Source organism: Carica papaya, chromosome 1 (genome assembly GCF_054855325.1).
Source record: "Carica papaya isolate Zhongbai chromosome 1, ASM5485532v1, whole genome shotgun sequence".
NCBI lineage: Eukaryota > Viridiplantae > Streptophyta > Magnoliopsida > Brassicales > Caricaceae > Carica > Carica papaya.
In genome coordinates, this window is record NC_142309.1 from 22,103,446 (window position 1) to 22,117,443 (window position 13,998).

Genomic DNA, 13,998 nt, shown 5'->3' on the forward strand with positions numbered 1-13,998 from the left:
ACCGGTCAAGTCCAATCGAGGTTGAACATATCGGTCCAGTCCCAGTTTTGCTGGCCCAGCCCGTCCGTGTATATTTTCATAAAGCCCAGATCCATTTTATCATTTTAAAAAAATGAATATCTCCTTAAAAATATTAGGGTTAATAGCCCAACAAAGCCCAAAATGTAATCTTGAGCCAGTTCTTGATTTAGTACGGAACCATAAGCCCATTAACAATCCTAAATTGGGATCTTCAAAATAATATTAGTTTATAATTTGAAGGAAAATATATGTACAGAGAGAAATCTTTTTGAGTTATCATAGACACAACCGGTTAAAATCTCACATATCTTTTCACCATTTCGAAAAATAAAAGTTTAGAATTGGAGGTATATTATTTGACATTTTAGGTTTACCTAAAACCAGTATTGAAAATTAGCAAATATATATATATATATTGTTTCTGCGTTAAACAAAAATCAAAATTCGGTGGTTGGCTAAAATTGTAGAACTTTATATTTTTCAACAAAAGCTCCCTGCAAGTTAGAAGAGTCAACTTATCAAATACCTCCTCCCCCTCCTAACCCATTGACCTAAGCGATTACTTATTCTTTTTGGTTGGGCTTTCAGAAGCCTATACGTAACAAATTACGACTTCAGGAAAATCAAAACAAAAATTAAAACATAATTTGTAAATGAAAATTAGAAGATGAATGATTAATTTAATTTTTATCATTTATAATTAAAAAACGCACAAGTATATGATGATGATGGCGATATATTACTAAATGTAACACGAAGGCACTGCTAGTTGTATTCCACTTTGATTATTATTAATTTTATTGTAATTATATTTGTTTCTTGCTGTTATTTTTAATAATAAACGAAACAAAATTAGGACCGCTTTTTCTATCCCAATCTGGGCCAACTTTGACTTTCTTGCCTAATCAATTCTTAAAATATGTTTCTATTTTTCTTTTTTTTTTTTAATTTTATTTTATATTTTTTTTCTATTAAACGAGCAACAGGGAGATTAACTTTGCCTACGATACTCTCCTTATTTATTTATTTATTTATTGATATATAAGAATATATATTCTTATCGCGGTATATATATTATTTTTTTAGTATTGATTATTTATATATATATATATATATAACAACCCATTTGGCTTAATCTTTAAAATTTTATTTTTTTAGTGAAGTTTGATTGTTTGTATCCGCAAGTTGTTTCATTTTTAACCACTCTAATTATTTTGGCTATTGACGTATTTTATTATGTGTCACCAAATAACTAATTCTAATTAAGTAGAAATATATAAATATTAGTTTCTGTATTGCTTTTCTTTTTCTTTTCCTTTTTTTTTATATATATTTTTAATATCGATTGTTTTTGTTTTAGTTAACATATGCTGATCAAATTTTTATTCTATATTTCTTAGTTTATTTAGGTTATATTATGAAGTGACTGACATACTAATTAAATTTTAATATTCTGTTTTTTAAATGGTTTGTTTTTATAACTAGAATGTAGTGATTTGATTGGAATTGAAATTGAAATTGACAAATTGAGTGAAAATGGTGGAAGACACAAGTCATATTTGATTTATAGTTAGAGAAGAGTCGGTAGGGGATAAGAAAAGTTTAGTGTTATGGGAGAGGAAAAGAAAATAGTTAGTCAATTGTGTCAACATGTTCAACAATTTTTGGAGGAGGAAATCAATGTTATCGTGTTGGAATATTCTTTCTTTTCTTCATTTTATGCCGTTTAAAGTAAGATGGGAATTTTATTTGGCGAAGGAAGAATTGAAATTATATTTATACACTTTTGAAGGGAATATTTATGTTTGAGAAAAACCCATAAGATATATATTGACTATAAGAATTTATGTATGTTGAAATATTGAATCCATCAAACAATTATCTATAAGGGTGTCACCTGTTTTAGTTTAAAAGATTATATGTACAGTGTTATATATATATATATATATAGAGAAAGAGTGTGATGTAATGTTTCATGAAATGCTAAGATGATAAATCGGCCAACACGTATATATATATATATATTATTTTGGGGTTGAAAAATAATAAATAAAAAAAAAAAAGAAAACTTACATTTAATATTAGACGTTGTAGTAGTTTGTTTCTTTTCTTGTATCATCTTTTACATGATATTCACTAACTACCCTCTTGTCGCTACCAAATTATTCTCAATCATTCAACTTTTTGAATTTTTGTTTTTTCATTTTTCTTTCCTCAAATCTTGAAATTCAATTATATAAAATAATAATAAGAAGAAAATAATTGAAAAAAGCGAAATATATTTTGGTGGTTTTTAAAATATGATAAATAAATAAAATTGAAAGTGATATAGTCATCATTTGGATGGCCAGTAGTTGATTATCTGTATCTGACAAATTAAAGATGATGGATTACTGGAACCTGAATTTGCGGGTTGGCCCACATCCAGATTAAAATGATAGACCCCGATTTCCCTCAATGAAGGGACTAGGATTTTTCTGTAATTATTCATGACTTGATTTAATGATTAGCCGCTAATTATATTTTGCGGAAAATTATAAAATCTTTATGTTGACTAATTACCGATTCTTAAATTTAATAATAAAAATAATTTAAATTAACAATACTTACTCCGTAAGTAATTTATCTAGACAATAATAATAATAATAATAGAATTTTAATGGTAAATGGACCGACTTTTTCTTTTGGGTGGGTGAAATTAGCAGTGCTCTTTTTAGCTCCCCCCATGATGGATGACATAAATCGTACCCCGTTCTCAATTTGCCATCCATTAAAAGTTAACCAAATCGGGTTCATGTCGGCAGCCTCGGGTCGCCCCACAACCGGGCAAGAAACCAGTTGAGTCTGCGAGCTATGCAACGAAATATTAAAAAAACAAAAAAAAAGGAAATGCAGTTCAAACTCACCGTACGGTATTACGACACGGGGCCTTAACAAAACGTCAGTGGATCACGTCGTACGAGGGAGGGAGAGGGAGGGAGGGATGGATGGATGGATGCATGCAGCGGAAAATCATCGCTAGTATGGGTCCCACATCCCTCTCTCTCTCTCTCTAACTCCCGAATCCCGATGTTATGATTCTCTCTTTGGAACTCGCGGCAAGTGGGTTATAGCTGGCAACTACATTTCAACTTTTTATTTATTTATTTATTTTTGGTTCGACGTAGCAACAGATTTCTTGCATCCGCTGCGGTTAGGTCCGTTAAAGTCCCTCCCTCCCATTTTAAAATATATAAATAAAGAGTCACGTTTCCACGTCACTCGCTAACGGACAAAACCTTACTCCATCCTCTGGGACCCACTCGTAACAGATCATACGTGGCGGAACAGAGTAGATGATTAACCCATAAGCTGTCTTCAGTGCGTTTGTCACCATTGATGTCCCACGTGGCACCCGCGGGGTCCTATTCGAGGGGCAATTTTTCGGGACCAATAATTCGGGAGATACGGCACCGGTGTGAGGTTAAAATAGTCAAAACATGTTTAATAATCAGCTAGCTTTGGTCAAAAACCCACGTTTATTATTTATTTGATTTAGTTATGATTCGTTTATCTTCTTATTAACACTCGCTAATCACGTGATTTTTACTGTAGTCTTTTTACGTCTTTTACGTTATTGTTTTACAGATTTGTTAACATCAAATTTACCGCAAATATTGACGACTCCAATTTTTTATTAGGGTCAAAAACGATCTAAACAATTGATAGAAAATGTGAATTTTTATTTGTGCGCTGACAATACTTTTAACGTGCGTATTTAATTTATTAAATTAAATTGTAGTGTTTGTTCAAAGCATAATGGTTAATCATTTAATTATTTAAAACTAATATATTTATTTGTAATTACTCCTAATATTCAGGAAGCCCTTATAATTTCTTCTAAGAAAAAAACATGATTATCTACCTAATCAATTTCAAGCCGTAATTAGGAATTAAATAATTAAATTACTTTGCTTTTTTTTTTTTATTTATAGGAAAACTAAATAATACCCATAAAACTTCGCTCGTAAGATTGCCAAAAAATATGTATAAATATGTATTTAAAATATTGTGGGGAGTCGTGTGACTCTTGAATCCGATAAAGTTTGTTTGTATTAAAATAAAAACAAACATTTTTTTTTTGGGGTTTTATTTATATTGTTCATTCAATCTAGCTAATTAATTTCATAATTAATAAAGCAGATTTCGTGCTGCCAGCTGATGCCCAATTTGCATTAACAAAAATAGGTCTTGTACACGTATATATGCACCAAGTTAGGATAAATTAATTAATACATATTCATATAATTTTTAATTTTTAAAATTAAATATTATATTAGTGCAAATTAACCAAAAAGGGAGTCTTAGGAAACAACATCCTCCCTCTTTCTGCACCATGTGACTGATCCAAGTTGATGGTATTTGTTAATTACAAACTTGTTATTTTTTTACTGATTCTTTTAATAATTAAATCGTATTTTGGCTTGTACTTCAAAATAATAATAATAATAATCGCTTCTTATAATATTTATTTATAATCTCATATAAAATATTATAAGAGACATAATAATGAAATAATGCAAAAAATTACTTAATTGGATCAATTATTCATTAATTAAATTGCTATTTATTCAACAAATATATAATATAAAATAAAAAATATATATTTTATTATAATACATACAGATACGTAATAATATAAAAGGAGATTTTTTGTTGCAAAAAGGCAAGCCACCCAGAAGGCGTGCCCAAGTTTGAGACCACTCTTTCGCTCCCTTCTTTTTCCCCGTTTCATGTATGGACAAATGCAACAATCTAATTTACAAAAGAAAACCTGCAGAATTGTTGATTAAAGAGAGAAAAAAAAAAAAAAAAAAAAAAAAAAAAAAAGCTTAAACAATGCCCATTTGCAGACAGAAACGCACCGTTTTGCCTGTGCGATTCCATCGAATAATACCGATATACATTAAGGTTAAGAATTACAAAACACTAAAAATAATATATAAGAAGACATGGGTTTCAGATTTGCAGTTTCTGGTCTGGTTTGGCAGAGCGAAGAGGTGTCTGGGAGGGTGGATCATGAACCACCTCGAGACAGTCACGTGCAGGAGCTCCGAATAATCGTCGTTGTACGGGTGAAGGACAGAGTTTGGAAACCGGAGAGAGGGCGCGTAGAGAATGAGAGTGGGTTTTCTTAATAGCTTTCCGTTTGCACAGCTGTCCCGAGGAAAGACTTTCAGTTTTGAAAAGAGATGTTTCCCTTTTTCCGCGTTGTGGGGCGACAAGAGTCATATGATATGACGTCGTTTTACCGAAAGTAAATAAATAATAGGGTAAATTCTTCAGATCATGTTGAGAAATTAAATATCCAAAATTACCACAGCGGATAAATCATAAATAATGGAGAATAGAGTGGGGGAGTTAGGAAATATTTGAGGAATGAATTTTGGGGTGATATTTTAATAAATGCATGAAAATTGAAGGCATAAAAAGAAAAAAGAAAGAAAATAAATGAGATCTTTTGGGCTTTCGGTAGTTGAAATTTTCCTTCGAATATCATATATATATATATATATAGGGTCCCCCATATTAAGGTAATCATTGTCGTTGGCTGTTAAATAACTGGGTTCTATGCGTACGCCAAAATCCGCTCCCAGATATTTAGTTAAATTAAATATTTCAATTTATCAATCTTTCGATTTTGGATTTGTTGGGTGGTAATTGTTTAAAATAATTTTTTAATATAACACGCTGTATATTAATCGTGGGTTAGATAACAACTAAAATTTAAAATTTTTAGTTTTAATTATAATCAAAATAAAATTATTAGGGTCAAAACTTTGATTAATACTTTAAATTATTGAGAGACACTGTTGAATACTTAAAAATTCTATAATTATCATAACATCTACACGAGTCAATGTACATAGCTATAGAATTTGGATAAATCATTTGATGTGACGTGGGGAGCTTTGGCTTCATGCCCACTTTACTTGAAACTCTATTATGTATATATATTTCAAATAAATTATCACGCTGTTTAAATTTAATTAATCAACCGTATATGTAAGGATGATTGGTAAATATATTTTTCCCCAAATAATATTAGAAAAAGGCTGTAAAAGAAATTTGATATAATTAAAGTCTTTTTGCTATTATAAAATTATATATCACATTTTCAATTCAAAATTATTGAAATATAATTATTCCGGAGCAATACAAAATCCGATGAAACTTAATTTTAAGTTTCAAAAAAGATATATTTTTATTTTCATATTTCACAAAAAATATATGAAAAAATTATATCATGCAGTCATTTATTAAAAATAATCAAATGCAAACAAAACAGTAATGATAGTGTCGTTTCTTTCATGAGGGTGAATTGGTTTCGGGGAGCGTTACCGGCACGTGGCGCTTGGCGTTAGGCCGTTAGGGATTGGGGTTGACAGCCTGGACTGACAGAAATTGTAGTACCGTTCGTCCCCCGATTCTGCTACTTAACTTTTGTCGTTTTATGTGCCAGCTCATCAATTCCGTGCGTCCTTTTCTCTCATCATTCAAAAATTTTTTTAAAAAATATCCTTATATGCTCTCCAGCCTGGCTCGGTCAAAGTCCTCATCTCCTTCTCCAACCGTACACTTCATTTCTCTCTCTCTCTAAAAAATTAAAATCTATTAAAAAAGTATAATTAAATTTTAGTTAAACTGAATTTGATATTTTTAAATTACCGATAAAATAACTGCTCTCTCTTCCTTCAACACGGAAACGTTTTTGAATTTTAACTTCCAAAACAGTCGGTTTATTTTTAAGCAATAATGATTCTATTAAATAATTAATTATTATTGCTTAGCGTGGTTTTTTATTTTTTTAACCTAGATTTTTTTATGAGGCTAGATGGACTCCCTGGAGGAGGTTTATCGGCATTGTGGGCCCCACTACCGGAGGGAGATGGAGGGGTTTGATGTGGCGTGACTCATGGGGGTTGTGAACTTGACGGGTGGGTAATGTGGCAACCGCACGTAATCCGGGCTTTTTATTATGGAGGGTAGTGATTATTTATACGTGGAAGCTGGAGAGGCTACGAAGTGACGCGTGTCACTTTGACAGCTGTATGCTAGTAACTGCCTTGCCTGGAAGGATCCCACAATCTCAACGGCTATGACCGGTTTCTGATACCGGCTCAGCCGGTCATCCTTATCCCCTTCCATATATATACACCTTTCACTTCTCTTCACTCTCTGCTAAAGGTGAGAGGCTGCAGCCTTCACCCCTAACCTTTTATCTCTGAACAAACCCCCAACTCAAAATAAGCAAATAAAACCAGAAAAAACCTCCTCTCTTAAACTTTCCCTTTTCTAGTTTAGATTTCGTTGAACAAACAGACGTTTCTTTTTTTTTTTTTTGTATAAATTAGAGGTAGACAGCTTAGGGTTCTTCAAAGAAATCTCACGATCAATCCATGGCTTCAACGAGGAAAGATGTTGTCGATCGAATCAAGGGTCCATGGAGCCCTGAGGAAGATGAAGCTTTGCAGAGGCTGGTTCAGAACTACGGCCCGAGAAACTGGTCACTGATCAGTAAGTCAATCCCTGGTCGATCGGGGAAGTCGTGCCGGTTACGGTGGTGCAACCAGCTTTCTCCTGAGGTTGAGCACCGGCCATTCACGTCGGAAGAGGACGAGACGATCATCAGAGCCCACGCCCGATTCGGGAACAAGTGGGCGACCATCGCTCGTCTCCTCAATGGCCGCACAGATAACGCCATCAAGAATCATTGGAATTCCACCCTCAAAAGAAAATGTTCTTCCATGTCCGACGGCTTGTATGACGACGCTCATGTCCAGCAGCAGCCCTTGAAAAGATCTGCTAGTCTGGGTACGGGCACCAATGCATCTGGTCTATACTTGAACCCGAGTAGTCCATCAGGCTCCGATTTGAGTGACTCCAGCTTACCCGGTGTTTCCATGTCCCCGGTTTATAGACCGTTAGCTAGAACCGGTTCGCTTCTACCTCCAACTCAGCATATCGAAACGGCGTCGTCAACGGTCACAGATCCACCCACATCACTCAGCCTCTCGCTGCCCGGATCCGACACCTGTGAGGTCTCCAACCAAGTGTCCGGATCGAACCGGGCCGTGAACCCGACCCGTGTCCTTCCACACCAGGTGACGCCATCAGTTGGGCCTCCACAACCCCCACCTCCTGTACAGGTGCAGACAACGAGTCAGGGTGAGTTTGGATACGAGAAGCAGTTTTTTAGTGCTGAGTTTTTGGCGGTGATGCAAGAAATGATCAGAAAAGAAGTGAGGAACTACATGGCTGGGATCGAGCAGAACGGGCTTTGCTTGCAGACAGAGGCTATTAGGAATGCAGTGGTGAAGCGAATTGGAATTAGCAAGATTGAGTAGTGATTTATCAGAGTAGTAATTAGAGAAGATGATCGGAATCAGTTTGATGACGATGACCCATGATGAAAGTCAGATAGAAGAAGAGAGTAAAACACAAGAGCTGCTACGCCATAATGATAGAAAGAAACTTATGTTCTTTCTCTTTGGTTTTTTTTTTTTTTTTTTTTTTGTGCTTCGTTTATCTTCCATACAAATAATAATTTTGGTAGTGTACAGAGGAATAGAATGGGAAAGAAGGTGTAATTCACAAGGGTTTTCGAGGTAGCCCGGAAAAGAAAATCTGAGGAACAGTTTCCATTAATATATTTAAAAAAAAGGTCGCAAACAAGAAAAAGATGAATTCAAACTTTGGTAAACCCCTTTTTTGCTCTATTCGTTCTCTGATATTTTAAATAAAGGAAAACTGAAATCAAATTCAACAGGATGGAGAAAGGCAACCGTTTTATGAGGGAAAAATGAAGTAATGGTTTCGGTTAGGGAGGTAGGAATGGAACAAGAAATGCTGATGATGATTTTGTTTGGTAGTTGAGTTTTCTTCTTGCACAAAAGATGAAAAGAGTTTTGATTTGATCATATGCACACTAGCTGTCCAGCAATCTATATATTTAAAGGCATGTGAGAAATTTCTTCTGCACAAGTAACCCAATTAACAATCGGGTCGGATCGTCGATTTATCACTTTGCATCAATCATTTTTGGTTTTTGACAGAATGGGGTTTTAATTAAAATGGATATTGGTATACTGAGGTCTGTGCAAGATGGTGTCGCTTCTGAGTTGAACAAAACATTATAATAAGACTGGAAGAAGACATTTGTTGTTGAGAGAATGTTTTAGTTTGTGTTGAAATTGATTGTGAGGAAACGAAATGTTTGGTTAAATGTTGTTTTGTTTTGAATCTAAACATTGAAATGATTAAAGCTTAGTCAACAGTTACTGTGCTGAGAATAGACTGTGAGAAAACTACGACTATTTTTGGGCCGTGGATCTTATACCTAAAGGGCTCTAAATCCATTCTCTCACTGGGCTTACCTGATGTGATGTGCACAAACCATTAAATCTTTTGATTAATAAGTCATTAATTTTCTATTAAAAGATTAACTTTGTTCATTATTTTAATTGAGTTTTTTATTTTTATTTTTTATTTCTATAACAAAGTCTATTATTTTCAGTTTTCTCATCTTTACTTACTTTTTACTGTATAACTTACCGAAAATAACTAATTATGATGTTTTATTTAACTTGAATCTTAATATAAAAAAACTGATTTAAGATTAACTCATAAATAGAAGAATGTATATATATATATATATATAGTTTAATAACTATACTATACGCGGTCCAATTTATTTTATCTCATAAAATAAAAGGACATTGACCTGGCAAGTCAATTGGCAGTATTAAGAGACTAGTACGAACAATATATGAAAATTATTATTCTCACCAAATATTTCTATACATATACAGGTGTGAACATGTATGAAACTTATTGTAGATATCGTCCGCGCTAACGCTAAAAGAAGAATTGAATGCGATTGTGTTTATAATTTGATTCTAAAAAGTATTTATGTTCGATTTAGTTGTTCATAAAAAAGGATAATATTTTACTTAAATCTAATCCGTTTAAATTAAATTAAATTAAGTATTAATTTTTTTAATGAAAATTCAAGTTTAGTTTCGAGGTTTGTTATCTCATAATTAAAATTAATTTAATACTTGCACGGCTACGTCAGTAAGGATTGAATGTTCTTGTCGGCTATCGCCACTGGTATTATGAAAGTGGGTAATCGAGATAAGACTAGTGAGCTTGGCGGTTACGGATGCGAATACGGGTTACGGGTCAAATTATGCACCGGGTGGTTTTTCCCATTAAAACCCTCAACACGTGATTTTCTCATGGAAAATGTCTGGCGCCATACCTTTTGGCCTCTTTCCATGCTCGATTTTCTTCAAGAACAAAACCAGAAGAATCAGTGTCTCTGCAACTGGGATCCCATCTGGTAATATTCAAGTCTAATGCACATATCAAAAACGTGATTGAGTTTTGTCTTCTTATTGCTTGACAAGCTATGTTGGAAATTGCTTTATGCATATTTTCTCGTTGAAAATCTTTCTTTCCTGCTGTCAAGTTCATCCACTAGGAAAAAAAACCGGGAACCAGCAGATTGATGGAGATCTGAAGGTAGATTCTGAATCTCTAACGGGATTGTCAAATTTTAAAAAAGGATAAATAGCGGAACCCCGAGTTAGCCGCGGGTGTATAGTCGGGTACTGTTATGCCAGAAGGTGGAAGCAACTTCGCTCTATCCCGCTCTGTTGCCAATTTTGACCAGTAGTTTACGCGACTCAGATTCTGGGAGAGCCTTGATTTTTCTTTACTTCGATGAACAGTGGCTGGAAAGTCAGCTACTTGCTTTTGTCGTGTATGAATGAGATACATGCATATGTACTTGTGTAGTTCTTGAAACAAGCAATTGCTGTCTTCTATTATTGAACTGGAGGAGTCGTCCCATGTAACATCGTTTTCTCCGATGGATCTGTGGCTGCTCTCTTGGGTTCTCTCCTTCCTGTTGGTCCTTTCTTTATGTTCATCCGCGGAGCTGTCTTCTCTGCGAAAAGGCTCGTTTCTGTCTGTCGAGAAACCAGACGATGTGTTGATTTCCCCAAATGGTGTTTTCTCCGCTGGTTTTTTCTCCGTCGGAATTAACGCTTTCTGCTTTGCCGTGTGGATTAATGAATCCAAGGATCGCACGGTGGTGTGGATGGCAAATCGCGATGAACCCGTCAATGGAATAGGCTCTAAGCTTTCGCTACTTAAAACAGGTGAGCTAATCTTGACGGATGGAGTTCGAAGAACCCAATGGACCACGGGTACTGCCTCACATTCTGGAGTTGATCTACTCCTGCGCAATAATGGAAATCTTGTTTTGGTTACTTCAGGCTCAGAGAAAAAGGACCTATGGCAAAGCTTTGATTCTCCAACAAACACCCTTCTTCCTGAACAGGTTTTAACCAAGGATAGATTCCTCATCTCGTCAAGAAGCTCGACCAACTATTCTTCTGGTTATTACAGGCTTTATTTTGACAACGATAATGTCCTCCGTCTTCTCTATAACATTCCTGCAACGACCAGTGTCTACTGGCCTGACCCATGGTTAATGCCTTGGGAAGCTGGCAGGTCTACATACAACAACAGCAGAGTTGCAGTACTCAACGCTCTTGGCTGCTTCGCATCATCTGATGATTTCAAGTGCTTTTCGGCAGATTTTGGAGTGAAAATTCTAAGACGACTGATGCTTGATCCTGATGGTAATCTTCGAATTTACAGCCTGGTAGGTACTAATAAGACTTGGGTTATTTCGTGGCAGGCCATTTCTCAACCATGTAAAATTCATGGCATTTGTGGAGGTCACAGTATGTGCAGTTATGACCATGTTAAAGGAAGGAGATGCTCTTGCTTGCCTGGTTACAGGTTCAGGAATGTTGCTGACTGGACTCGCGGATGTGAGCCGGATTTCAACGTTAACAGCGAATTAGACACATTTGATTTCAAGCGACTTCCACATGTTGAATCTTTTGGCTTTGACAAAGGTGGTTTTTCTAAAGCCACTTTGGAAGAATGTAAAAAGACATGCTTGAATATGTCTTCTTGCAGAGGTTTTGCATTTAAGTTTGGCATGTCCAGTGGTCATCAATGCTACCCCAAGACACGTTTATTTAATGGATACATTTCACCCAGTTTCTCAGGGGACTTGTATGTAAAAATGCCAAAATCTGAACTGAATTCTGTCAAAGAGATCAACATAGACACACGGCTAAAATGTTCGGGAGAATTGGTTGTGCTAGATAGAACGTATTTGCCGGCTCGTGTAAATTGGTCCCTGAGGTTTTTGCTATGGTTTGCTTCTTCAGTGGCAGTCTTTGAGATTACCTGTGTACTTCTGGTACGGTGTTTCTTGTTTAGAACGGAGAGAGCCTCTGAATCTGAAGCAGTGAAACAAGGTTATGCTTATGCTGCAACAGGGTTTAGAAGGTACACCTATGATCAACTAAAAAAGGCAACGAGGGGTTTTAGTGAAGAAATTGGTAGAGGAGGAGGTGGGGTTGTATACAAGGGAGTATTGCCTGATAATCAAATAGTGGCAATCAAGCGGCTCAATGATGCCAATCAAGGAGAAGGGGAATTCCTCGCAGAAGTGGGCACTATTGGTAGGCTTAATCACATGAACCTTATAGAAATGTGGGGGTACTGTGCGGAAGGAAAGCACAGGCTTTTGGTTTATGAGTTCATGGAGCATGGATCTGTAGCAGATAGACTTGCTTCCAATTCATTGAACTGGGAGAAGAGGTTCAGTATAGCCGTGGGAACGGCAAAAGGATTGGCTTATTTACACGAAGAATGCCTGGAGTGGGTTCTGCATTGTGATATAAAGCCTCAAAACATCCTGTTGGACTCTGATTACCAACCAAAGGTAGCGGATTTTGGTTTGTCTAAGCTGCTGAACAGAGGTGGCACTAGCATGAATGGCTCAAGCTTCTCGAGGATAAGAGGAACCAGAGGTTACATGGCCCCTGAATGGGTGTACAATCTACCAATCAATTCCAAAGTGGATGTATATAGCTATGGGATTGTGGTATTGGAGATGGTAACTGGTAAGAGCCCAATTGGCTTCCACTCTCTTGATGGTGGAGGGGTGACAGAACATGGAAGATTGGTACCTTGGGTGAGGGAGAAGGTGAATGGAGCTGCTACAAGAGAATCCTGGATGGAAGAAACAGTAGACCCTTTGCTGGCTGATGATTATAATGTTGATAGGATGGAATGTCTGGTGAGAGTAGCATTGAAATGTGTGGAAGAAGATAAGGATTCAAGACCTACCATGAGTCAAGTTGTACAGATGCTTCTGCAGAATGAGGGCAAATTTTTACACGATCCACTTGGAGCTGTAAAGAAGCCATAGTACCTTGTGCTTGATTTTAACCATGGTGATGCCAGGACTGCTTGTCATGTTTGCTGCGGAGAGTAGCTTCTGCTTTTTCTTTATATGTTCGTAAAATTGTATTAGCTAGCTCAATATATGCTTCATGACACTTGGAGTCACGTGTAAATTTTCATACGACTATATATAGATCAAAAGCTGTCCTTTTTATCATCTTTGCCTAGGCTCCAAATAGACATTTCGATAATGTTTACATTAACCATGTTGAGCACCAACTTCACCCTCCAGTCTCTACCCATACCATCTTCCTTCTGTGTCACGTATGACTATGAAGGTGTGAAATAAAATCTGAATACCCTGTTAGCTAGATTAATTCTGCCATTTCAACTCCTCAGTGCCAGAGCAAAACAAATAAATGATGATTAGACGTGCAGTATCAAATGATCATATTAAGGTCACAAGAGGCAGAAAACTTTGCTCAAGCAACTCCAAGGTATGAGCAATTTACCATTTAGTCCTTATCTATGATTGTAACAGAGGAAGCATGGGTGAAAATAGATGTCTAGGCTAGAGCTGGGATTTTTCTGCTGCTACATTTATTGAATATGCAAGATAAGCTTAGAATATAGAAGACTTTAGAAGGTGCATCAGGC

At 35.8% G+C, this 13,998-nt stretch overlaps 1 protein-coding gene and 1 pseudogene across 1 annotated transcript; both read left to right on the forward strand.

Moving 5' to 3' along the window:
• Positions 1 to 7,227: 7,227 nt before the first annotated feature.
• Positions 7,228 to 8,764, forward strand: LOC110818856 (transcription factor MYB44 pseudogene; annotated as a pseudogene).
• A 1,436-nt stretch (positions 8,765 to 10,200) lies between these two features.
• Positions 10,201 to 13,558, forward strand: LOC110818754 (putative receptor protein kinase ZmPK1). Its single transcript, XM_022047727.2, has 2 exons — positions 10,201 to 10,405; positions 10,535 to 13,558. The coding sequence occupies exon 2, from the start codon at positions 10,937 to 10,939 to the stop codon at positions 13,364 to 13,366; it is 2,430 nt and encodes an 809-aa protein (XP_021903419.1). The 5' UTR covers positions 10,201 to 10,405; positions 10,535 to 10,936; the 3' UTR covers positions 13,367 to 13,558.
• Positions 13,559 to 13,998: the final 440 nt, after the last annotated feature.

Bases quoted from the DNA above. Each gene is read 5' to 3' on its own strand.
- LOC110818754 (XM_022047727.2), top strand. From the start codon at position 10,937: ATGGATCTGTGGCTGCTCTCTTGGGTTCTCTCCTTCCTGTTGGTCCTT.